General features: G+C 38.3%; 1 protein-coding gene across 8 annotated transcripts in view; it reads left to right on the top strand.

The window, feature by feature from the left end:
* Positions 1-23,550, top strand: part of LOC143231745 (dual oxidase maturation factor 1-like) — a 29,671-nt gene extending 6,121 nt beyond the window's left edge. For 3 of the 8 annotated variants that reach the window (XM_076466370.1, XM_076466374.1, XM_076466375.1), the window contains 8 exons: positions 1,039-1,173; positions 2,520-2,612; positions 4,495-4,648; positions 18,910-19,121; positions 19,623-19,739; positions 20,691-20,782; positions 21,287-21,432; positions 23,310-23,550. In XM_076466370.1, coding sequence (XP_076322485.1) covers positions 1,039-1,173; positions 2,520-2,612; positions 4,495-4,648; positions 18,910-19,121; positions 19,623-19,739; positions 20,691-20,782; positions 21,287-21,432; positions 23,310-23,364 — 1,004 coding nt within the window. In that variant the 3' untranslated portion in view covers positions 23,365-23,550. Of the gene's footprint in view, positions 1-536; positions 712-1,038; positions 1,174-2,519; positions 2,613-4,494; positions 4,649-18,909; positions 19,122-19,622; positions 19,740-20,690; positions 20,783-21,286; positions 21,433-23,309 lie in introns of all 8 variants that reach the window. The other 5 variants (XM_076466373.1, XM_076466376.1, XM_076466377.1 and 2 more) reach the window with 4 other exon arrangements.
* The last annotated feature ends 3,872 nt before the right edge of the window (positions 23,551-27,422 follow it).

The following is a 27,422-nucleotide window of genomic DNA, read 5'->3' as shown; positions in this document are numbered from 1 at the left end:
GGACAGCAGCCGTAACGTAGGATATAAACTCATTTAATAATTAGTATCTAGTAATGAGAAACATGTAATTTGATATACACTCATTTAATTATTAGTATCTAGTAATGAGAAACAAGTAATTTGATATAAACTCATTTAATAATTAGTATCTAGTAATGAGAAACAAGTAATTAACCTTGACAATTAGCGATACAGTTTAAGTTGTTGCCACTACGCGATTTGTTTTATATTGTGCATTGTTTCTCTTCAAACGTTAGACCAATATAGTGATACAACTAAAGATACAATTAGCTAAGCATATATAAATATACATTATTTTTAGGTTTAAAGATAGTTAAACCAACTATATCCATAAGTACTTTTTAATCTGAGCTTTGAATAACAACTCAAGGTTAGTTCATCATAAATACATCACAGTGCACTGGATCTGTTACTAACTTAATGTGGTTTGACGTTTGATATGAAAGAATAATTAGTTTACGATAGGAACATATCTGGACTGAGTCTTACTTGGTGTGATAAGTGTTTGTTATTAGCATAGAGACATATCATAAGAAGAGGTCCCCAAACTTTCCGGACTCTATACACCAATGATATTATAACACTGAAGGCCTCTCTGACGTTATAACACCCTGATGGAGGACCCCCAAAACTTTCATGGCTGAAGACCTTTATGACGTTATAACACCTTCACTGTAGGCACCAAAACAAGTTGGGTACACTTGGATAAGTTGTTGTGGTATATACTGTTCTTACTATAAATCCCTTTTGCTGTTGTAAATCATTTCGCAGACTTGTAATAACATACAGTTTTAGTGTTACCACGAGCAATATTCAAATGTCTAATTACTTTATATTGTCAGCTTAACCGTCAGTTTAGGTGACGTGGTAGCTTGAAAGCAGTTTTTTTATATGTGTTTCGACCACTTTGAAAATATATCGCGGTTCCTGGACCCTAGTCATAAGGTATGTGTTTTTAACATGACTTAACTTGTTTTGAATATAGTATTAGCAATAAAGACCTTTTCGTTCTGATAGTGTCAGTATACGGACACGACTGGGAAGTAGGAACCATTAATACCAACATCACATTCAGACCTTACAAACCAGGTAAAATTCAAGCGGACGTTTCGTTAAAGATAGGTGTTCGTGGAGTAACCATTGCCTTAACTGGTAAGTTGTTTCGCACCCTTTATTGCTAGACAGATAAACAGATTAAGGTAGATTCTAAGTTGTTTCACGTTCTTCATGACTAGACTTATAAACAGATTAAGGTAGATTCTAAGTGGTTTTACGTTCTTCATGACTGGAATTATAAACATATTAAGGTAGATTCTAAGTTGTTTCACGTTCTCATGACTAGACTTATAAACAGATTAAGGTAGATTCTAAGTGGTTTTACGTTCTTCATGACTGGACTTATAAACAGATTAAGGTAGATTCTAATTTGTTTCACGTTCTCATGACTAGACTTATAAACAGATTAAGGTAGATTCTAAGTTGTTTCACGCTCTTTATGACTAGACTTATAAACAGATTAAGGTAGATTCTTAGTTGTTTCACGTTCTGCATGACTAGACTGATAAACAGATTAAGGTAAATTATAAGTTGTGTCACGTCCTTCGTGACTAGACTGACAAACAGATTAAGGAAAATTCTAAGTGGTTTCACATCATTCGTGACTAGACTGATAAACAGATTAAGGTAAATTGAAAGTTTTTAAGTTTATAATTTAACAGTGTAAGACTAGAGAGAAGGCAGCTAGTCATCATCACCCACCGCCAACTCTTGGGCTACTCTATTTGCAACGAATAGTGAGATTGATCGTAACATTATAACGCCCTCAGCATGTTTGCTCGCCCTTTAAGTCCTGGGGACGTTATAATGTTGTAACGAACCAAGTGTAGCCAAGGAATTTGCGTCTGGTCGTGATTACTATCTGCTTTCCCTGCTAATTCTAAACAAACCAAACTCTAAAGTTGAACTGTCGGAGATGTTTAATGGGTTTTCATTGGTAGCACAACGTTTTAGGGAGTATTGCGTCGGAAGTGATGCTACGTCATTGAACGTATGTTATTTGTGTGCTCCGTAAATAAGGTATACTTTGTTATTTGTATAATGTTACTTTGATGAATATTATTGATTAGAATCTTTAATTGTATTGATTTTAGTTTTGTTATTGTTCCTTTATCACAAAGGTTGTTGTACTTTGTTAGCTTTTTATATGATTTTTGAACTATGCTAAATCTCTCAAGCTATCCGATATTGGGAGATGTTATTGAGTTTACGGCCGAAAATATTCAACTAACGAAAAAATGAATTCTAATATTTTTAAGTTAGTACGTAATAAACTTATATTTCGTTATCTATGCTCATAACCAGATTGGTTTGCAGTTTTGCTCTGATCAGAAAGTAATATTGATTAATAAATTAAACTTGCCTATTGGTAACGCGGTATTATTAGAGATTGGAACTTAAGGAAAAACTCTAGAAAATTGACAATTACTTACATTTTTTAGGTACGCCTCTTGAACAAATGAATGAAATTGTTATGTTCAATGAAGATGTATATTGGGAATGGACAGAAGGAAAAGCAGGTGGTCGACCCCAAGGTAAATAATTTGTATTACTTTATAAATACGTTACTAGGTGTCACTAGTATCTACGAATAAAATAAAACTTCATACTTGTATATATGCCGCAAGAATCATTATAGCTGCCTGGATCGAACGTTATTTTAATATATTTCTTAGAAATATTCCAGATAATAAAAACTATCGAAGTTGTATTTATATTAATTGAAAACAAAATCTCGTGGAAATAGTGATAATATTAATCTAGAGAGCTTAGCCAGTGTATTCTATTAAGTTATTAGAAATTAAAAGTATGTGTTGATTGTGTTTGTTATTAAGCTGCAGAGAACGAAATCTGAAATTTAGAGTTGTAAGTCTAGATACTTAAAGCTAAACCACCGGGGAGCATGTTCAGTTTATTCTAATAGTTCGTTAGACAATCAAATTATCTGTTCAGGAAAGAGTTTATTTTATAAAAACATTCGTCTACAAAGAAACAGTATCAAAATTTGGTAGTTTAAGAGTTCAACACAGAATCCTAACCAGAAGTGCAGTAGTGTTTTTGGGTGGCAGAAACAAATTCCAGTTACAGTTTCTTGGAGAAGTTTCCTATATCATTAGAAAGTCCAGAAACTGCCGTATCCACACATGCTGCCCATATAGTGGTAATATGATTTAGTCGGGTGTTATTAGAAGTTAACTAGACACGAGGTTTCGGAATGGCTACCCTACCATATCAGTAACAGTCATTACACGAATTGATTATTATTCGTGTCGTTCTTAAATCAAATTATGCGACATTTTCTTCTTTGTTTGTTTGGGGTTGGAGACCTTTTCTTGGTCTTCTGGTCTAGCAGAAACCTAGTAACACTAATATTACTACAGTACGTCTAACCAACAGACTTATTTCTGAGTGCTGTCCACTGTGATTCTAACCAGCAGACTTATTTCTGAGTGCTGTCCACTGTGACTCTAACCAGCAGACTTATTTCTGAGTGCTGTCCACTGTGACTCTAACCAGCAGACTTATTTCTGAGTGCTGTCCACTGTGACTCTAACCAGCAAACTTATTTCTGAGTGCTGTCCACTGTGACTCTAACCAGCAGACTTATTTCTGAGTGCTGTCCACTGTGACTCTAACCAGCAGACTTATTTCTGAGTGCTGTCCACTGTGACTCTAACCAGCAGACTTATTTCTGAGTGCTGTCCACTGTGACTCTGGGTTCGATAGGTTTGCCTTAACAAGGGCTGTCAACAAGTTCATTGTCATCACATCTGCAAGAGTTTCACGGGTTACTATTTGAAAATCTCGGACTCTGGCACGTGCAGGTAACCAAGGGAATGACCGTCGTTGATCACGACTGGCAAAGGTCCAGTCACGAGCTTGGAGCTATCTGTTGGACCCTGGTCTGAAAAACAGGTGTAATTTCGAACGAAGAACAAAAAGGGTCGCGAAGATGACCTATTAGTTACTTAACAAGAAGTACTGTGGAAGGTCAGCTGGTTAGGGCACTCATACTTCGAAGGTCGGAGATTCGAATCCCCGTCACACCAAACAGGAAGTACTGTGGAGTTTTTTATGATGACGTAACTCGGTTTATCCCATTTCGAAACTGTGACCTTCATGTTTTACTGTGTGCTAAATGTGACCTTCATGTCTTACTGTGTGCTAAACCTGTACATGCTTCACCAAAATTAGATAAATCCCTGAATATTTATATCCAGTCTTTGCCACCGAAGCATTTGCTGTCTAGGGAGAGATCTTTTGTTAATTAATTTGTTTTATTTGATTGATGAAGAGAAAAAAAAAACATTGAATATTAGTTTGTTTTAAAATGGACGTGATTATGAAATAACACCATGTTTGTTCACTTAGAGAAATCAACCATCTAATCTTATTGTTTGAATACAAATCTTTCAGTTAACATGTTCGAGCGCCACCTGAGAGACGCCAAGGAACGTTTGTTACCGCTTCCGATACTATGGACCATGGAATGGTTTACGGTGATAACAGGAAACGTGTCTTATGAGAAAGTATATTCCACTGCAGGCTGGTACAGTCACATGTTACTTTGGTTAGTGAGAGATAGACATGATCGAATGTATAATTATTATATATCTTACTAGTAAATTAATATGGTAAAACGTTTTATTTCTAATCACCGAGGAAGATAATTTAATTTGATCCATGTTTCAATAGAATGAACTATTCTTACTATAAATATAATAACTTTGCATGTATCAGGTCATCCCATCAGTAATGTCCGATAATTTAACACAGAAAGTGCATCATCATGTCTGTCTTTGTAGAATGTATTAATGACTAAAATATGTAGTAGGACGTGTGTACAAATGCTCAGACAAATAAAATAAACTAACCCAAGTCCACTTTTTCGGATCATTAATCAAATAAACTCTTATGAAGATGAATGTGTCTGAGGAGCACATTGGACATAATGATTTATTAGTTTAAAAAGGTAATAGTACAACAGAAACTACATGAAACATTCAAGGTGTTTGTGGTTCGGGTCTCTGAATGAAACAAACTGTTGAAGGTGGTTTCAGAAGTTCAGATCACGTGACTACAGCTTAAGTGATGCCTTACGTTCAAGTCGTCCTGTTGAGTTTAATGATGACTTGCTGCTGGCTGCACTTTATGAAGATTGTGTTGTAACAGTTGAAGAACTAACACAGAAGCTTAAATCAACCCATTCAACAGTTCACTATAATTTTCAACAGCTTGGAAAGGCGTTAGAACTTGGAAAATGGGTCCCCGTGATTTGACAGAAAACAACCTTAGAGCAAGAGAGGACATTTGTACTTCTCTGTACTCTCGTGAACGTAACTCACCTTTTCTTGACAGATTAGTGAGCGGAGATAAAAAATCTATATATTATAAAAATGTTAAGCAGAACAAACAATAGCAAAGCGCAGATAACCTGGCTAAAGCATAGCCTAAAATGGACCCCCACCCAAGGAAAGTATCGTTTAGAGTTTGGTGGGATATTATTGGTGTGATCCACTTTGAGTTGCTACCACACAATGTAACGATTACATCAACTATTGTTAACAATTAGAGTATTTGAATGTTGCACTGAAAGAAAACAGGTGTGCTTTGATCAATCGTAAAGGTGTTGTGTTACACCAGGATAAAGCACGGCCCCATACAGCATGCTGTGTTACACCAGTATAATACACGACCCCATACAGCATGTTGTGTTACACCAGGATAAAGCACGGCCCCATACAGCATGTTGTGTTACACCAGGATAATGCATGGCCCCATACAGCATGTTGTGTTATACCAGGATAATGCACGGCCCCATACAGCATGTTGTGTTACACCAGGATAAGGCACGTCCACATACAGCATGTTGTGCTACACCAGGATAATGCACGGCCCCATACAGCATGTTGTGTTACACCAGGATAATGCACGGCCCCATACAGCATGTTGTGTTATACCAGGATAATACACGGCCCCATACAGCATGTTGTGTTACACCAGGATAATGCACGGCCCCATACAGCATTTTGTGTTACACCAGGATAAAGCACGGCCACATACAGCATGTTGTGTTACACCAGGATAATGCACGGCCCCATACAGCAGGGATCACATCTGTAAAGACTGACCAGCTGGAGTGGGAAAAACTTCCACATCTTCCTTATTCTCCAGACCTGCCTCATCTGATTATCATCTAGTTTACAGAACGATCTTGATGAAAAAGAATTGGAACACATGAAGATGTCAAAACTACCCTCTCTACATTCTTTTCCTCCAAATCCCAAGAATTTTATAGAAGTGACATTCAGAAGTTTGTGAATCATTGGCAGGAAGTAATTAATAATAATGTAACATACATTACTGATTAAATAACTTTAAAAGTGTTTGAAGTTCTTTCTTTTTTATGAACCTAAAATTGGACATTACTTAAGGGATGGTCTGATATACCTCTTTGTTGATGTGCAGGACATCACAGTGTTAATCAAAACTCTATATTTTTTAATATGCTAGACATCATGGTGCCAGCCAACTCTCTATGTTTTTCATACTTTAGACATCACGGTGTTGACCAACTCTCTATGTTTTTCATACTTTAGACATCACGGTGTTGGCCAACTCTCTGAGTTTTTCATACTCTAGACATCACGGTGTTGGCCAACTATCTATGTTTTTCATACTTTAGACATCATGGTGTTGACCAACTCTCTATGTTTTTCATACTTTAGACATCACGGTGTTGGCCAAATCTCTATGTTTTTCATACTTTAGACATCACGGTGTTGACCAACTCTCTATGTTTTTCATACTTTAGACATCACGGTGTTGGCCAACTCTCTATGTTTTTCATACTCTAGACATCACGGTGTTGGCCAACTCTCTATGTTTTTCATACTTTAGACATCACGGTGTTGACCAACTCTCTATGTTTTTCATACTTTAGACATCACGGTGTTGGCCAACTATCTATGTTTTTCATACTTTAGACATCACGGTGTTGACCAACTCTCTATGTTTTTCATACTTTAGACATCACGGTGTTGGCCAAATCTCTATGTTTTTCATACTTTAGACATCACGGTGTTGACCAACTCTCTATGTTTTTCATACTTTAGACATCACGGTGTTGGCCAACTCTCTATGTTTTTCATACTCTAGACATCACGGTGTTGACCAACTCTCTATGTTTTTCATACTCTAGACATCACGGTGTTGACCAACTCTCTATGTTTTTCATACTCTAGACATCACGGTGTTGACCAACTCTCTATGTTTTTCATACTTTAGACATCACGGTGTTGGCCAACTCTCTATGTTTTTCATACTTTAGACATCACGGTGTTGACCAACTCTCTATGTTTTTCATACTCTAGACATCACGGTGTTGGCCAACTCTCTATGTTTTTCATACTCTAGACATCACGGTGTTGGCCAACTCTCTATGTTTTTCATACTCTAGACATCACGGTGTTGGCCAACTCTCTATGTTTTTCATACTTTAGACATCACGGTGTTGACCAACTCTCTATGTTTTTCATACTCTAGACATCACGGTGTTGGCCAACTCTCTATGTTTTCATACTTTAGACATCACGGTGTTGACCAACTCTCTATGTTTTTCATACTCTAGACATCACGGTGTTGACCAACTCTCTATGTTTTTCATACTTTAGACATCACGGTGTTGACCAACTCTCTATGTTTTTCATACTTTAGACATCACGGTGTTGGCCAACTCTCTATGTTTTTCATACTTTAGACATCACGGTGTTGACCAACTTTCTATGTTTTTCATACTTTAGACATCACGGTGTTAACCAACTCTCTATGTTTTTCATACTCTAGACATCACGGTGTTGACCAACTCTCTATGTTTTTCATACTTTAGACATCACGGTGTTGACCAACTCTCTATGTTTTTCATACTCTAGACATCACGGTGTTGACCAACTCTCTATGTTTTTCATACTTTAGACATCACGGTGTTGACCAACTCTCTATGTTTTTCATACTTTAGACATCACGGTGTTGGCCAACTCTCTATGTTTTTCATACTCTAGACATCACGGTGTTGGCCAACTCTCTATGTTTTTCATACTTTAGACATCACGGTGTTAACCAACTCTCTATGTTTTTCATACTCTAGACATCACGGTGTTGACCAACTCTCTATGTTTTTCATACTCTAGACATCACGGTGTTGACCAACTCTCTATGTTTTTCATACTCTAGACATCACGGTGTTGACCAACTCTATGTTTTTCATACTAGGGACATCACGATGTTGACCAACTCTATGTTTTTCATACTTTAGACATCACGGTGTTTGCCAACTCTCTATGTTTTTCATACTTTAGACATCACGGTGTTGGCCAACTCTCTATGTTTTTCATACTTTAGACATCACGGTGTTGACCAACTCTCTATGTTTTTCATACTTTAGACATCACGGTGTTGGCCAACTCTCTATGTTTTTCATACTTTAGACATCACGGTGTTGACCAACTCTCTATGTTTTTCATACTCTAGACATCACGGTGTTGACCAACTCTCTATGTTTTTCATACTTTAGACATCACGGTGTTGGCCAACTCTCTATGTTTTTCATACTCTAGACATCACGGTGTTGGCCAACTCTCTATGTTTTTCATACTCTAGACATCACGGTGTTGACCAACTCTCTATGTTTTTCATACTTTAGACATCACGGTGTTAACCAACTCTCTATGTTTTTCATACTCTAGACATCACGGTGTTGACCAACTCTCTATGTTTTTCATACTCTAGACATCACGGTGTTGACCAACTCTCTATGTTTTTCATACTTTAGACATCACGGTGTTGACCAACTCTCTATGTTTTTCATACTTTAGACATCACGGTGTTGACCAACTCTCTATGTTTTTCATACTCTAGACATCACGGTGTTGACCAACTCTCTATGTTTTTCATACTTTAGACATCACGGTGTTAACCAACTCTCTATGTTTTTCATACTTTAGACATCACGGTGTTGACCAACTCTCTATGTTTTTCATACTTTAGACATCACGGTGTTGACCAACTCTCTATGTTTTTCATACTTTAGACATCACGGTGTTAACCAACTCTCTATGTTTTTCATACTCTAGACATCACGGTGTTGACCAACTCTCTATGTTTTTCATACTTTAGACATCACGGTGTTGACCAACTCTCTATGTTTTTCATACTTTAGACATCACGGTGTTGACCAACTCTCTATGTTTTTTCATACTCTAGACATCACGGTGTTGACCAACTCTCTATGTTTTTCATACTTTAGACATCACGGTGTTAACCAACTCTCTATGTTTTTCATACTTTAGACATCACGGTGTTGACCAACTCTCTATGTTTTTCATACTTTAGACATCACGGTGTTGACCAACTCTCTATGTTTTTCATACTTTAGACATCACGGTGTTGACCAACTCTCTATGTTTTTCATACTTTAGACATCACGGTGTTGACCAACTCTATGTTTTTCATACTTTAGACATCACGGTGTTGACCAACTCTATGTGTTTTTCATACTCTAGACATCACGGTGTTGACCAACTCTCTATGTTTTTCATACTTTAGACATCACGGTGTTAACCAACTCTCTATGTTTTTCATACTTTAGACATCACGGTGTTGACCAACTCTCTATGTTTTTCATACTTTAGACATCACGGTGTTGACCAACTCTCTATGTTTTTCATGCTCTAGACATCACGGTGTTGACCAACTCTCTATGTTTCTCATACTTTAGACATCACGGTGTTGGCCAACTCTCTATGTTTTTCATACTTTAGACATCACGGTGTTGACCAACTCTCTATGTTTTTCATACTTTAGACATCACGGTGTTAACCAACTCTCTATGTTTTTCATACTCTAGACATCACGGTGTTGACCAACTCTCTATGTTTTTCATACTCTAGACATCACGGTGTTGACCAACTCTCTATGTTTTTCATACTTTAGACATCACGGTGTTGGCCAACTCTCTATGTTTTTCATACTCTAGACATCACGGTGTTGACCAACTCTCTATGTTTTTCATACTTTAGACATCACGGTGTTAACCAACTCTCTATGTTTTTCATACTCTAGACATCACGGTGTTCTCTATGTAGACATTTCTATGTTTTTCATACTTTAGACATCACGGTGTTAACCAACTCTCTATGTTTTTCATACTCTAGACATCACGGTGTTGACCAACTCTCTATGTTTTTCATACTTTAGACATCACGGTGTTGACCAACTCTCTATGTTTTTCATACTCTAGACATCACGGTGTTAACCAACCAACTCTCTATGTTTTTTCATACTCTAGACATCACGGTGTTGACCAACTCTCTATGTTTTTCATACTTTAGACATCACGGTGTTGACCAACTCTCTATGTTTTTCATACTCTAGACATCACGGTGTTGACCAACTCTCTATGTTTTTCATACTCTAGACATCACGGTGTTGACCAACTCTCTATGTTTTCATACTCTAGACATCACGGTGTTAACCAACTCTCTATGTTTTCATTTTCATACTCTAGACATCACGGTGTTAACCAACTCTCTATGTTTTTCATACTCTAGACATCACGGTGTTGACCAACTCTCTATGTTTTTCATACTTTAGACATCACGGTGTTAACCAACTCTCTATGTTTTTCATACTCTAGACATCACGGTGTTGACCAACTCTCTATGTTTTTCATACTCTAGACATCACGGTGTTGACCAACTCTCTATGTTTTTCATACTTTAGACATCACGGTGTTGACCAACTCTCTATGTTTTTTCATACTCTAGACATCACGGTGTTAACCAACTCTGTATGTTTTTCATACTTTAGACATCACGGTGTTGACCAACTCTCTATGTTTTTCATACTTTAGACATCACGGTGTTGACCAACTCTCTATGTTTTTCATACTTTAGACATCACGGTGTTGACCAACTCTCTATGTTTTTCATACTTTAGACATCACGGTGTTGACCAACTCTCTATGTTTTTCATACTCTAGACATCACGGTGTTGACCAACTCTCTATGTTTTTCATACTCTAGACATCACGGTGTTAACCAACTCTCTATGTTTTTCATACTCTAGACATCACGGTGTTAACCAACTCTCTATGTTTTTCATACTTTAGACATCACGGTGTTGACCAACTCTCTATGTTTTTCATACTCTAGACATCACGGTGTTAACCAACTCTCTATGTTTTTCATACTCTAGACATCACGGTGTTAACCAACTCTCTATGTTTTTCATACTCTAGACATCACGGTGTTGACCAACTCTCTATGTTTTTCATACTCTAGACATCACGGTGTTAACCAACTCTCTATGTTTTTCATACTCTAGACATCACGGTGTTGACCAACTCTCTATGTTTTTCATACTTTAGACATCACGGTGTTAACCAACTCTCTATGTTTTTCATACTCTAGACATCACGGTGTTGACCAACTCTCTATGTTTTTCATACTCTAGACATCACGGTGTTGACCAACTCTCTATGTTTTTCATACTCTAGACATCACGGTGTTGGCCAACTCTCTATGTTTTTCATACTCTAGACATCACGGTGTTGACCAACTTTCTATGTTTTTCATACTTTAGACATCACGGTGTTGACCAACTCTCTATGTTTTTCATACTTTAGACATCACGGTGTTGACCAACTCTCTATGTTTTTCATACTCTAGACATCACGGTGTTGACCAACTCTCTATGTTTTTCATACTTTAGACATCACGGTGTTGACCAACTCTCTATGTTTTTCATACTTTAGACATCACGGTGTTGACCAACTCTCTATGTTTTTCATTTTTCATACTCTAGACATCACGGTGTTGACCAACTCTCTATGTTTTTCATACTTTAGACATCACGGTGTTGACCAACTCTCTATGTTTTCATACTTTAGACATCACGGTGTTGACCAACTCTCTATGTTTTTTCATACTCTAGACATCACGGTGTTAACCAACTCTGTATGTTTTTCATACTTTAGACATCACGGTGTTGACCAACTCTCTATGTTTTTCATACTTTATACATCACGGTGCTAACCAACTCTCTATGTTTTTCATACTCTAGACATCACGGTGTTGACCAACTCTCTATGTTTTTCATACTTTAGACATCACGGTGTTGACCAACTCTCTATGTTTTTCATACTTTAGACATCACGGTGTTGACCAACTCTCTATGTTTTTCATACTCTAGACATCACGGTGTTGACCAACTCTCTATGTTTTTCATACTTTAGACATCACGGTGTTGACCAACTCTCTATGTTTTTCATACTCTAGACATCACGGTGTTGACCAACTCTCTATGTTTTTCATACTTTAGACATCACGGTGTTAACCAACTCTCTATGTTTTTCATACTCTAGACATCACGGTGTTGACCAACTCTCTATGTTTTTCATACTCTAGACATCACGGTGTTAACCAACTCTCTATGTTTTTCATACTCTAGACATCACGGTGTGACCAACCAAACCAACTCTCTATGTTTTTCATACTCTAGACATCACGGTGTTAACCAACTCTCTATGTTTTTTCATACTCTAGACATCACGGTGTTGACCAACTCTCTATGTTTTTCATACTTTAGACATCACGGTGTTAACCAACTCTCTATGTTTTTCATACTCTAGACATCACGGTGTTGACCAACTCTCTATGTTTTTCATACTCTAGACATCACGGTGTTGACCAACTCTCTATGTTTTTCATACTTTAGACATCACGGTGTTGACCAACTCTCTATGTTTTTCATACTCTAGACATCACGGTGTTGACCAACTCTCTATGTTTTTCATACTTTAGACATCACGGTGTTGACCAACTCTCTATGTTTTTCATACTCTAGACATCACGGTGTTGACCAACTCTCTATGTTTTTCATACTCTAGACATCACGGTGTTGACCAACTCTCTATGTTTTTCATACTTTAGACATCACGGTGTTGACCAACTCTCTATGTTTTTTTTTCATACTCTAGACATCACGGTGTTGACCAACTCTCTATGTTTTTCATACTTTAGACATCACGGTGTTAACCAACTCTCTATGTTTTTCATACTTTAGACATCACGGTGTTGACCAACTCTCTATGTTTTTCATACTTTAGACATCACGGTGTTGACCAACTCTCTATGTTTTTCATACTCTAGACATCACGGTGTTGACCAACTCTCTATGTTTTTCATACTTTAGACATCACGGTGTTGGCCAACTCTCTATGTTTTTCATACTTTAGACATCACGGTGTTGACCAACTCTCTATGTTTTTCATACTTTAGACATCACGGTGTTGACCAACTCTCTATGTTTTTCATACTTTAGACATCACGGTGTTAACCAACTCTCTATGTTTTCATACTCTAGACATCACGGTGTTGACCAACTCTCTATGTTTTTCATACTCTAGACATCAACCAACTCTCTATGTTTTTCATACTTTAGACATCACGGTGTTGACCAACTCTCTATGTTTTTCATACTTTAGACATCACGGTGTTGGCCAACTCTCTATGTTTTTCATACTTTAGACATCACGGTGTTGACCAACTCTCTATGTTTTTCATACTCTAGACATCACGGTGTTGACCAACTCTCTATGTTTTTCATACTCTAGACATCACGGTGTTGACCAACTCTCTATGTTTTTCATACTTTAGACATCACGGTGTTGGCCAACTCTCTATGTTTTTCATACTTTAGACATCACGGTGTTGACCAACTCTCTATGTTTTTCATACTTTAGACATCACGGTGTTGGCCAACTCTCTATGTTTTTCATACTCTAGACATCACGGTGTTGACCAACTCTCTATGTTTTTCATACTCTAGACATCACGGTGTTGACCAACTCTCTATGTTTTTCATACTTTAGACATCACGGTGTTGACCAACTCTCTATGTTTTTCATACTTTAGACATCACGGTGTTAACCAACTCTCTATGACCAACTCTCTATTTTTCATACTCTAGACATCACGGTGTTGACCAACTCTCTATGTTTTTCATACTCTAGACATCACGGTGTTAACCAACTCTCTATGTTTTTCATACTCTAGACATCACGGTGTTGACCAACTCTCTATGTTTTTCATACTTTAGACATCACGGTGTTAACCAACTCTCTATGTTTTTCATACTCTAGACATCACGGTGTTGACCAACTCTCTATGTTTTTCATACTCTAGACATCACGGTGTTGACCAACTCTCTATGTTTTTCATACTTTAGACATCACGGTGTTGACCAACTCTCTATGTTTTTTCATACTCTAGACATCACGGTGTTGACCAACTCTCTATGTTTTTCATACTTTAGACATCACGGTGTTAACCAACTCTCTATGTTTTTCATACTTTAGACATCACGGTGTTGGCCAACTCTCTATGTTTTTCATACTCTAGACATCACGGTGTTGACCAACTCTCTATGTTTTTCATACTTTAGACATCACGGTGTTAACCAACTCTCTATGTTTTTCATACTCTAGACATCACGGTGTTGACCAACTCTCTATGTTTTTCATACTTTAGACATCACGGTGTTGACCAACTCTCTATGTTTTTCATACTCTAGACATCACGGTGTTGACCAACTCTCTATGTTTTTCATACTTTAGACATCACGGTGTTAACCAACTCTCTATGTTTTTCATACTTTAGACATCACGGTGTTGGCCAACTCTCTATGTTTTTCATACTTTAGACATCACGGTGTTGACCAACTCTCTATGTTTTTCATACTCTAGACATCACGGTGTTGACCAACTCTCTATGTTTTTCATACTTTAGACATCACGGTGTTGACCAACTCTCTATGTTTTTCATACTTTAGACATCACGGTGTTGACCAACTCTCTATGTTTTTCATACTCTAGACATCACGGTGTTGACCAACTCTCTATGTTTTTCATACTTTAGACATCACGGTGTTAACCAACTCTCTATGTTTTTCATACTCTAGACATCACGGTGTTGACCAACTCTCTATGTTTTTCATACTTTAGACATCACGGTGTTGACCAACTCTCTATGTTTTTCATACTCTAGACATCACGGTGTTGACCAACTCTCTATGTTTTTCATACTTTAGACATCACGGTGTTGACCAACTCTCTATGTTTTTCATACTCTAGACATCACGGTGTTGACCAACTCTCTATGTTTTCATACTTTAGACATCACGGTGTTGACCAACTCTCTATGTTTTTCATACTCTAGACATCACGGTGTTGACCAACTCTCTATGTTTTTCATACTTTAGACATCACGGTGTTAACCAACTCTCTATGTTTTTCATACTCTAGACATCACGGTGTTGACCAACTCTCTATGTTTTTCATACTCTAGACATCACGGTGTTGACCAACTCTCTATGTTTTTCATACTTTAGACATCACGGTGTTGACCAACTCTCTATGTTTTTTCATACTCTAGACATCACGGTGTTGACCAACTCTCTATGTTTTTCATACTCTAGACATCACGGTGTTGACCAACTCTCTATGTTTTTCATACTCTACACATCACGGTGTTAACCAACTCTCTATGTTTTTCATACTCTAGACATCACGGTGTTGACCAACTCTCTATGTTTTTCATACTCTAGACATCACGGTGTTGACCAACTCTCTATGTTTTTCATACATCACGGTTTAGACATCTCTATGTTCAACCAACGGTGTTGACCAACTCTCTATGTTTTTCATACTCTAGACATCACGGTGTTGACCAACTCTCTATGTTTTTCATACTCTAGACATCACGGTGTTGACCAACTTTCTATGTTTTTCATACTTTAGACATCACGGTGTTGACCAACTCTCTATGTTTTTTCATACTCTAGACATCACGGTGTTAACCAACTTTCTATGTTTTTCATATTCTAGACATCACGGTGTTGACCAACTCTCTATGTTTTTCATACTTTAGACATCACGGTGTTGACCAACTCTCTATGTTTTTCATACTTTAGACATCACGGTGTTGACCAACTCTCTATGTTTTTCATACTTTAGACATCACGGTGTTAACCAACTCTCTATGTTTTTCATACTCTAGACATCACGGTGTTGACCAACTCTCTATGTTTTTCATACTCTAGACATCACGGTGTTGACCAACTCTCTATGTTTTTCATACTCTAGACATCACGGTGTTAACCAACTCTCTATGTTTTTCATACTCTAGACATCACGGTGTTGACCAACTCTCTATGTTTTTCATACTCTAGACATCACGGTGTTAACCAACTCTCTATGTTTTTCATACTCTAGACATCACGGTGTTGACCAACTCTCTATGTTTTTCATACTCTAGACATCACGGTGTTGACCAACTCTCTATGTTTTTCATACTCTAGACATCACGGTGTTGACCAACTCTCTATGTTTTTCATACTCTAGACATCACGGTGTTGACCAACTCTCTATGTTTTTCATACTTTAGACATCACGGTGTTAACCAACTCTCTATGTTTTTCATACTCTAGACATCACGGTGTTGACCAACTCTCTATGTTTTTCATACTCTAGACATCACGGTGTTAACCAACTCTCTATGTTTTTCATACTCTAGACATCACGGTGTTAACCAACTCTCTATGTTTTTCATACTCTAGACATCACGGTGTTAACCAACTCTCTATGTTTTTCATACTCTAGACATCACGGTGTTGACCAACTCTCTATGTTTTTCATACTTTAGACATCACGGTGTTAACCAACTCTCTATGTTTTTCATACTCTAGACATCACGGTGTTGACCAACTCTCTATGTTTTTCATACTCTAGACATCACGGTGTTGACCAACTCTCTATGTTTTTCATACTTTAGACATCACGGTGTTGACCAACTCTCTATGTTTTTCATACTTTAGACATCACGGTGTTAACCAACTCTCTATGTTTTTCACGGTGTTGACCAACTCTCTAGACATCACGGTGTTGACCAACTTCTATGTTTTTCATACTTTAGACATCACGGTGTTGACCAACTCTCTATGTTTTTCATACTTTAGACATCACGGTGTTAACCAACTCTCTATGTTTTTCATACTCTAGACATCACGGTGTTGACCAACTCTCTATGTTTTTCATACTTTAGACATCACGGTGTTGACCAACTCTCTATGTTTTTCATACTTTAGACATCACGGTGTTGACCAACTCTCTATGTTTTTCATACTCTAGACATCACGGTGTTGACCAACTCTCTATGTTTTTCATACTTTAGACATCACGGTGTTAACCAACTCTCTATGTTTTTCATACTCTAGACATCACGGTGTTGACCAACTCTCTATGTTTTTCATACTTTAGACATCACGGTGTTGACCAACTCTCTATGTTTTTCATACTTTAGACATCACGGTGTTAACCAACTCTCTATGTTTTTCATACTCTAGACATCACGGTGTTGACCAACTCTCTATGTTTTTCATACTCTAGACATCACGGTGTTGACCAACTCTCTATGTTTTTCATACTCTAGACATCACGGTGTTAACCAACTCTCTATGTTTTTCATACTCTAGACATCACGGTGTTAACCAACTCTCTATGTTTTTCATACTCTAGACATCACGGTGTTGACCAACTCTCTATGTTTTTCATACTTTAGACATCACGGTGTTAACCAACTCTCTATGTTTTTCATACTCTAGACATCACGGTGTTGACCAACTCTCTATGTTTTTCATACTTTAGACATCACGGTGTTGACCAACTTTCTATGTTTTTCATACTTTAGACATCACGGTGTTAACCAACTCTGTATGTTTTTCATTCTCTAGACATCACGGTGTTGACCAACATTCTATGTTTTTCATTCTCTAGACATCACGGTGTTGACCAACATTCTATGTTTTTCATACTTTAGACATCACGGTGTTGACCAACTTTCTATGTTTTTCATACTTTAGACATCACGGTGTTGACCAACTCTCTATGTTTTTCATACTCTAGACATCACGGTGTTGACCAACTCTCTATGTTTTTCATACTCTAGACATCACGGTGTTAACCAACTCTCTATGTTTTTCATACTCTAGACATCACGGTGTTGACCAACTCTCTATGTTTTTCATACTTTAGACATCACGGTGTTGACCAACTCTCTATGTTTTTCATACTCTAGACATCACGGTGTTGACCAACTCTCTATGTTTTTCATACTTTAGACATCACGGTGTTGACCAACTCTCTATGTTTTTCATACTCTAGACATCACGGTGTTGGCCAACTCTGTATGTTTTTCATACTCTAGACATCATGGTGTTGACAAGCTCTCTATGTTTTTCATACTCTAGACATCACGGTGTTAACCAACTCTCTATGTTTTTCATACTCTAGACATCACGGTGTTGACCAACTCTCTATGTTTTCATACTTTAGACATCACGGTGTTGGCCAACTCTGTATGTTTTTCATACTCTAGACATCACGGTGTTGGCCAACTCTCTATGTTTTTCATACTCTAGACATCACGGTGTTGACCAACTCTCTATGTTTTTCATACTCTAGACATCACGGTGTTGACCAACTCTCTATGTTTTTCATACTCTAGACATCACGGTGTTGATCAACTCTCTATGTTTTTCATACTGTAGACATCACGGTGTTGGCCAACTCTGTATGTTTTTCATACTCTATACATCACGGTGTTGACCAGCACTATGTTTTTCATACTTTAGACATCACGGTGTTGACCAACTCTCTATGTTTTTCATACTTTAGACGTCATGGTTTTGGTTAACGGCTTATGTTTTGTTTTTCAGGACAGGGTTTGTTCTCTGGGTTTTGACCAACATTGTTTCGAACATGGTGGTTCGACTCGCTGGTTATTGCACTATTCTGACTGGTGGAGCTGTACTGTTAGCTATCTTGACGTGGGCCTCCATTCGCCAGGTGCCGTCCTTGTCTGTTCGTTTGGAGAATGATTTTTTAACAACTTCCTTCGGTTTGTGTTTTGGTCTCATCGTGTTTGTAGGTAAGCCTAATTGTAGTTTGTGTACTTCACATTTAAACATGTAATGTAAATAAGTCATATTTAATTAATTGATTATCAACCACTATTGCGAATTGTGGCTTTTCCGCGTCTGTTCAGCGAATTATTACTCTGTTAAAAGACCAGGACTAGTGTAAGACAAGAGGGAAGTCAACTAGCCATCACCACCCACCGTCAACTCTTGTGTTACTCTTTTACCAACGATCAGTGAGATTGTCCGTAACATTATAACGCCCCTACGGCTGAATTGGCGAGCATGTTTGGCGCGACGGGTATTCGAACCCACGACCCTCGGATAACGAGTCTAGAGCATGAAACCACAGACGAAAGCAGCGTCTTTACTCATGCCCTTAAATGTGTCGCCGTTTACATTTTAAGACAAAGAAACAACCAAAAACCATTTAAATTATCTGTGTAATTAAAAGCACGATTTGTTTTAAATGTTGAAAAGCTCGGAACTAAAGTTTTGGGTATACTTTACAGGTGTATTGTGTCTTGTGGCAGGAATCCTTTTAGTTTATTTAGACCTGACCAGTCCTGACCTTCTGGCCTCTCTGTTTGGTGTGAACGTCTTGAATGATTATGACGAGTGTTACATTGGTAAGAAGTTAAACACCAGCTTTCGAGTATTTTTCAAACAATTGTTTTGTTTGTTTTATGAATTTCGCGCGAAGCTACACGTGGGCTATCGAAGCCGCGACTTCATATTACGAGTCGTATGCTTTAACCCACCTGGCCATGCCGTGCTTTTTTGAAATAAAACAGGTTAACAGTAATTGATTAATTTTATATTCAATTTTAAGGCGATTAGTAGTAAAATGACAGGACAACTCTAATTTGTTGATTTTTTGTTTGTGTTTTCTTATAGCAAAGCCACATTGGGTTATCTGCTGAGCCTACCGAGGAGAATCGAATCCCTAATGTTAGCGATGTAAATCCGAAGACTTACCTTTGTACCAGCGGGGGGACAATTTGTTTGTAAGGAGAAAACACCACTGTCTTCTAAATGTGAAAACTCCATTCATTCTAGGCGTCAGTATACATATAAAAGAGAATCCAAGAAATTCGAATATATGTAACTTTGTATTGTTTAGTTTGTGTTTTGAATTTCGCGCAAAGCTACACGAGGGCTATCTGCGCTAGCAGTCTCTAATTTAGCAGTGTAAGACTAAATTGAGAGCAATTAGTCATCACCACCCATCGCCAACTCTTGGGCTACTCTTTTAACCAACGAATAGTGGAATTGACCGTCACATTATAACGCTCTCACGTTGAAAGGACGAGCATGTTTCGTGTTACAGGGATTCGAACCCGCGACCTTCGGATTACGAGTCGTGTGCCTCAACCACGTGGCCATGCCGGGCCTTATTGTTTGGTAGAATAGTTAATATAGTGACGGAATATTAGTATTATTACGTGCTAGTAATACAAACCCTGAATTATTATAATCTAGTAAGAAAGTCTGTCATTTGAACTAAAGCAGAATAATTATTTGTGAATGACAATTATTTCGAGTCAAACTTGCTATAACACATATTTTGTGTTTTTCAGGATCTCGGGACTCACATTCTGAGCGCCCTCTTGAAGAAAACGATGCAACTAAGGAAGGCTCAAGTTCTCCAAACCATCCTGCCGTATCTAAGGTTTGTCTTTCTTTTTATTTATGTAATCCATGGATGGATGTACAGAGATAATATATCTTTATTCCATACAGTTTTAGTAGAATATATTATTTTAATGATTTCTCAAAGCACCGATGACATAAAGAAATTAGCTCACATATTTTCCATGAAATAAATAAAATAGAACAAACCGAATATTTTATGTGAATACGTAACTCGTGAAAGATAAACTCATAAAGTCCGACATGGTCAGTAGTTTTTCTCTACGTTTAGATATCCTTTCAACTTTTGATTCCAATAATGACCTAGTTTGTCAGAATCGTCAAACCTAGTTTCACATCAGTGAGAACATTTTAGTTGTTTGTTTGGGCCGACAGAGGACGTTTCATTTTCTTTTAACTTCATAAACAAATCAGAAAACTAAATAGAATTAGTTTTATTAGACGTTTCTAATATAATAGACTAAATATAATTGGTTTCATTAGATGTTTCTCAATGACTTAGGTTATTTTGGTTACGGAATAGGAACTTTACGGTTTACGAAAGCGTGGGCTGCTATCGAGTTTCAAAAGAAGTTCGGAAGAGCGCCCTCTACCGGCACCTAGATGCATTTCCGATAGAACCTCATTGGATCGTCCAGTGTATGAAAACGTCACTATTTCGTATAAAAGGTAAGGAATTTCTTTTAATTCAGGTTTTCATTGTTTTAACTAAATATATTATAACGCTAAATTCCAGGCTCGATTCCCGTAGTGGTTATTAAGTAGTTTTGCACTAAAAGAGAGAAATTACTGGTAATTCACCTCAGTGTTATTAGCACAGCGACTCACAGGATCCTACTGAGTTTTTTGTTTTTCAAGCATAAACTTTCAGCTCGTAGCTTCATATCTAATTACACTCTTGGCTATTGAGAATTTCCTCTTATTGTTAACCTGAAAAAACCTGTTGATGGATGCAAGAAAAAAGGTGGGACCATTTATTTGCTTGTTTGTTTTTGAATTTCGCACAAAGCTTCTCGAGGGCTCTCTGTGCTAGCCGTCCCTAATTTAGCAGTGTAAGACTAGAGGGAAGGCAGCTAGTCATCACCACCCACCGCCAACTCTTGAGTTACTCTTTTACCAACGAATAGAGGGATGGACTATAACATTATAACGCTCCCATGGCTGAAAGGGCGACCATGTTTGGTGTGACGGGGATCCGAACCCGCAACCCTCGAATTACTAGTCGAGTGCCTTAACCACCTGGCCATGCAGGGTGCGTTTATGACCTTAATAATAATAACAATAAAACACTCACCAGGGAAGAAAGACTCGGTCTTGTGCTTCGTTTAATTTATTGTTGTTATTTTTACTGTCGCTAAAATACGTTTATGATTGTTTAGAGTAAGAAACGCAGCTAATTATTGTTTACCGTATTTTTCGGTGTGTAAGACGACCCTGAACGTATAGCGCAAATTAAAGGTATTTTGGCCAGGTGTTAAGGCACTCGACTCGTAATCCGAGGGTCGCGGGTTCGAATCTCCGTTACACCAAATATTCTCGCCCTTTCAGCCATGGGGCGTTATAACGGGATCGGTCAATCCCACTATTTGTTGGTAAAAGTGTAGCCCAAGAGTTGGCGATGGGTGGTGATGACTAGCTGCCTTCCCTCTAGTCTTACACTGCTAAATTAGGGACGGCTAGCGCAAATAGCCCTCGTGTAGTTTTGCGCGAAATTAAAAAACAAAAAAACAAACGTTAAATGTATTTATTTGATGTTCGGTGAAAAGGGCGACACCTATTGTGTGGCAAGTTTAGGATGTCACTTTTGTAAATAAATTCTTTAAGTTATTTATAAGTTGTCCCAACCGATTTTTTGTGGCAGTCGATATTGCATAAATGTGTTTTTAATGTTCTTCAAATATTACAGACAGTTTAATCCATCAGCACTTGAGTCACAAATGTATGACAAATAACTTGGCGACGTTTTCATCACACTTGAATTCCTTTCTGTTTTTAAAATATATTTTTTTAAAGTTTCGTGCAAAGCTACACATGGGGTCGTTATGAAGTTACAATCAATCCCATTATTCATTGGTACAAGAGCTGGCGGTGGGTGTTGAAGTCTAGCTATTTTTCCCTCTAGTCTTACACTGCTAAATTAGGGACGGACAGGGCAGATAGCCCTCGTGTAGCTTTGCGTGAAATTCAAAAAATAGTCATTATGCTGGTTCGGTTACCAGTCGTTTAGGGGGTTAAAATCAAGTTAAAGGATAGGTTAAAGTTAATATATATATCTTTTATTTTAAAACCGCTGATGTTCATAAAACTTTGTCAAGTGTATTACCAATTTAATGTAGTTTCGACTGACGTAGTTCTAATTCAACCAACTGACGATATATAAACATAATCCTAACGGATATCGACATCTTGAGATTCAGTCACAAGCCCTCATACTTAAAACTTATAATTAACTTATAACTGGATAAGAAAAGAAACACTGATTTTATTAGTTGTGATTATTAGTTATTTAAAAAATCGAGTATGAACAATGTTTCATTTAAAATTAGGTTGGAGCAGGTGTACTCCAGCTCTCACGAGAATATTCTGATGTACGAGTTATAGAGGTGCTTTGGAGAAGAATGACAGATTGGCCACACCATCATTTAGATCGTGGAACGTTGGAGCGTCTTTATTATCTCATCTCTAAAATCCTAATTTTGTAATGGAATGTAGCTTCTAATTTCTAATATACTGATTAAAAGATGCAGTCTATAACCAGTGAATAAAGAGAGGTGTTTAGAGCTGAAACTTGGACGTATCATGATTAGTAGCCTACACAATCACACAGTTCCAGGTTTCAGGGAGTTCCGACCCTCATCAGTAACCATGATCATACAGTTCCAGGTTTCAGGGAGTTCCGACCCTCATCAGTAACCATGATCATACAGTTCCAGGTTTCAGGAGTTCCGACCCTCATCAGTAGCCATGGTCACACAGTTTCAGGTTTAAAGGAGTTCTGACCCTCATCAGTAACCATGGTCACACAGTTTCAGGTTTCAGGAGTTCCGACCCTCATCAGTAACCATGGTCACACAGTTCCAGGTTTCAGGGAGTTCCGACCCTCATCAGTAACCATGATCATACAGTTCCAGGTTTCAGGGAGTTCCGACCCTCATCAGTAACCATGATCACACAGTTCCAGGTTTCAGGGAGTTCCGACCCTCATCAGTAACCATGATCACACAGTTCCAGGTTTCAGGGAGTTCCGACCCTCATCAGTAACCATGGTCACACAGTTCCAGGTTTCAGGGAGTTCCGACCCTCACCAGTAACCATGATCATACAGTTCCAGGTTTCAGGGTGTTCCGACCCTCATCAGTAACCATGATCATACAGTTCCAGGTTTCAGGGAGTTCCGACCCTCATCAGTAACCATGATCATACAGTTCCAGGTTTCAGGGAGTTCCGACCCTCATCAGTAACCATGATCATACAGTTCCAGGTTTCAGGGAGTTCCGACCCTCATCAGTAGCCATGGTCACACAGTTTCAGGTTTAAAGGAGTTCTGACCCTCATCAGTAACCATGGTCACACAGTTTCAGGTTTCAGGGAGTTCCGACCCTCATCAGTAACCATGGTCACACAGTTCCAGGTTTCAGGGAGTTCCGACCCTCATCAGTAACCATGATCATACAGTTCCAGGTTTCAGGGAGTTCCGACCCTCATCAGTAACCATGATCACACAGTTCCAGGTTTCAGGGAGTTCCGACCCTCATCAGTAACCATGATCACACAGTTCCAGGTTTCAGGAGTTCCGACCCTCATCAGTAACCATGGTCACACAGTTCCAGGTTTCAGGGAGTTCCGACCTCACCAGTAACCATGATCATACAGTTCCAGGTTTCAGGGTGTTCCGACCTCATCAGTAACCATGATCATACAGTTCCAGGTTTCAGGGAGTTCCGACCCTCATCAGTAACCATGGTCACACAGTTCCAGGTTTCAGGGAGTTCCGACCCTCATCAGTAACCATGGTCACACAGTTCCAGGTTTCAGGGAGTTCCGACCCTCATCAGTAACCATGATCATACAGTTCCAGGTTTCAGGGTGTTCCGACCCTCATCAGTAACCATGATCATACAGTTCCAGGTTTCAGGGTGTTCCGACCCTCATCAGTAACCATGGCAAGGACAGGCCAAAAAATAAAATAGCTTTCTACTGATGATGGTGGGCCATTTATTATATTTTGTCTTTCGATGTGTCAACTGTAACTGTTCGAACTGACAAAATTCAGAGTTTGTTTCCTCACGATGGATGAAAAGCAAGGAGTTATTTATGTAGCTTTGCGCTATAAAATAAAGCTTTTGTTATTGGTACCAAACAAGGAGTTATTTATGTAGCTTTGCGCTATAAAATAAAGCTTTTGTTATTGGTACCAAACAAGGAGTTATTTATGTAGCTTTGCGCTATAAAATAAAGCTTTTGTTATTGGTACCAAACAAGGAGTTATTTATGTAGCTTTGCGCTATAAAATAAAGCTTTGTTATTGGTACCAAACAAGGAGTTATTTATGTAGCTTTGCGCTATAAAATAAAGCTTTGTTATTGGTACCAAACAAGGAGTTATTTATGTAGCTTTGCGCTATAAAATAAAGCTTTTGTTATTGGTACCAAACAAGGAGTTATTTATGTAGCTTTGCGCTATAAAATAAAGCTTTTGTTATTGGTACCAAACAGTTTCTACCTCCACGTTTTGACTGCTAATCTAATGTCTTCAGAGAAAGTCCTGAGAAGGCCTCTCTGTGTGGTGGTGGTCGAGATCAGAACCACTCGAAATTAGAAAACAATCTTCCAGAAACCTCTGTCAGCCTTTCATCTTGCTGCTGCTGGTTTGTGGTTCGTATATCATTATTTAATGTAATTCAGTTTTATTTTAAGGTCTTCTCAGACATGTCGAGTTATTACTCATATAATTTGACTTATGGTAGACTTTCTGTGTCTCTGTTGTAGTGTAGTCCACATTCACAAGGGATGTTGTAATGATGGTTTTGATATCCGTCAAGTGTTTAACTGATTTGTAGTGTGCCACTGCTGGGGTTTCTGTGTTTCTGTTCTAGTGTAGTCCACATTCACAAGGGATGTTGTACTGGTGGTTTTGATATCCGTCAAGTGTTTAACTGATTTGTAGTGTGCCACTGCTGGGGTTTCTGTTTCTCCGTTGTAGTGTAGTCCACATTCACAAGGGATGTTGTAATGATGGTTTTGATATCCGTCAAGTGTTTAACTGATTTGTAGTGTGCCACTGCTGGGGTTTCTGTGTTTCTGTTCTAGTGTAGTCCACATTCACAAGGGATGTTTCACTGATGGTTTTTATATCCGTCAAGTGTTTAACTGATTTGTAGTGTGCCACTGCTGGGGTTTCTGTGTTTCTGTTCTAGTGTAGTCCACATTCACAAGGGATGTTGTAATGATGGTTTTTATATCCGTCAAGTGTTTAACTGATTTGTAGTGTGCCACTGCTGGGGTTTCTGTGTTTCTGTTCTAGTGTAGTCCACATTCACAAGGGATGTTGTAATGATGGTTTTGATATCCGTCAAGTGTTTAACTGATTTGTAGTGTGCCACTGCTGGGGTTTCTGTGTTTCTGTTCTAGTGTAGTCCACATTTACAAGGGATGTTGTAATGATGGTTTTGATATCCGTCAAGTGTTTAACTGATTTGTAGTGTGCCACTGCTGGGGTTTCTGTGTCTCTGTTGTAGTGTAGTCCACATTCACAAGGGATGTTGTAATGATGGTTTTGATATCCGTCAAGTGTTTAACTGATTTGTAGTGTGCCACTGCTGGGGTTTCTGTGTCTCTGTTGTAGTGTAGTCCACATTCACAAGGGATGTTGTACTGATGGTTTTGATATCCGTCAAGTGTTTAACTGATTTGTAGTGTGCCACTGCTGGGGTTTCTGTGTCTCTGTTCTAGTGTAGTCCACATTCACAAGGGATGTTGTAATGATGGTTTTGATATCCGTCAAGTGTTTAACTGATTTGTAGTGTGCCACTGCTGGGGTTTCTGTGTCTCTGTTCTAGTGTAGTCCACATTCACAAGGGATGTTGTAATGATGGTTTTGATATCCGTCAAGTGTTTAACTGATTTGTAGTGTGCCACTGCTGGGGTTTCTGTGTTTCTGTTCTAGTGTAGTCCACATTCACAAGGGATGTTGTACTGGTGGTTTTGATATCCGTCAAGTGTTTAACTGATTTGTAGTGTGCCACTGCTGGGGTTTTTGTTTCTCCGTTGTAGTGTAGTCCACATTCACAAGGGATGTTGTAATGATGGTTTTGATATCCGTCAAGTGTTTAACTGATTTGTAGTGTGCCACTGCTGGGGTTTCTGTGTCTCTGTTGTAGTGTAGTCCACATTCACAAGGGATGTTGTAATGATGGTTTTGATATCCGTCAAGTGTTTAACTGATTTGTAGTGTAGTCCACATTTACAAGGGATGTTGTAATGATGGTTTTGATATCCGTCAAGTGTTTAACTGATTTGTAGTGTAGTCCACATTCACAAGGGATGTTGTACTGGTGGTTTTGATATCCGTCAAGTGTTTAACTGATTTGTAGTGTGCCACTGCTGGGGTTTCTGTGTCTCTGTTCTAGTGTAGTCCACATTCACAAGGGATGTTGTACT

The sequence above is a fragment of the Tachypleus tridentatus genome, chromosome 11 (genome assembly GCF_004210375.1).
Source record: "Tachypleus tridentatus isolate NWPU-2018 chromosome 11, ASM421037v1, whole genome shotgun sequence".
Lineage (NCBI taxonomy): Eukaryota > Metazoa > Arthropoda > Merostomata > Xiphosura > Limulidae > Tachypleus > Tachypleus tridentatus.
Note: the sequence above shows the minus strand (reverse complement) of the source record. Positions and strands in the feature narration are given on the sequence as shown.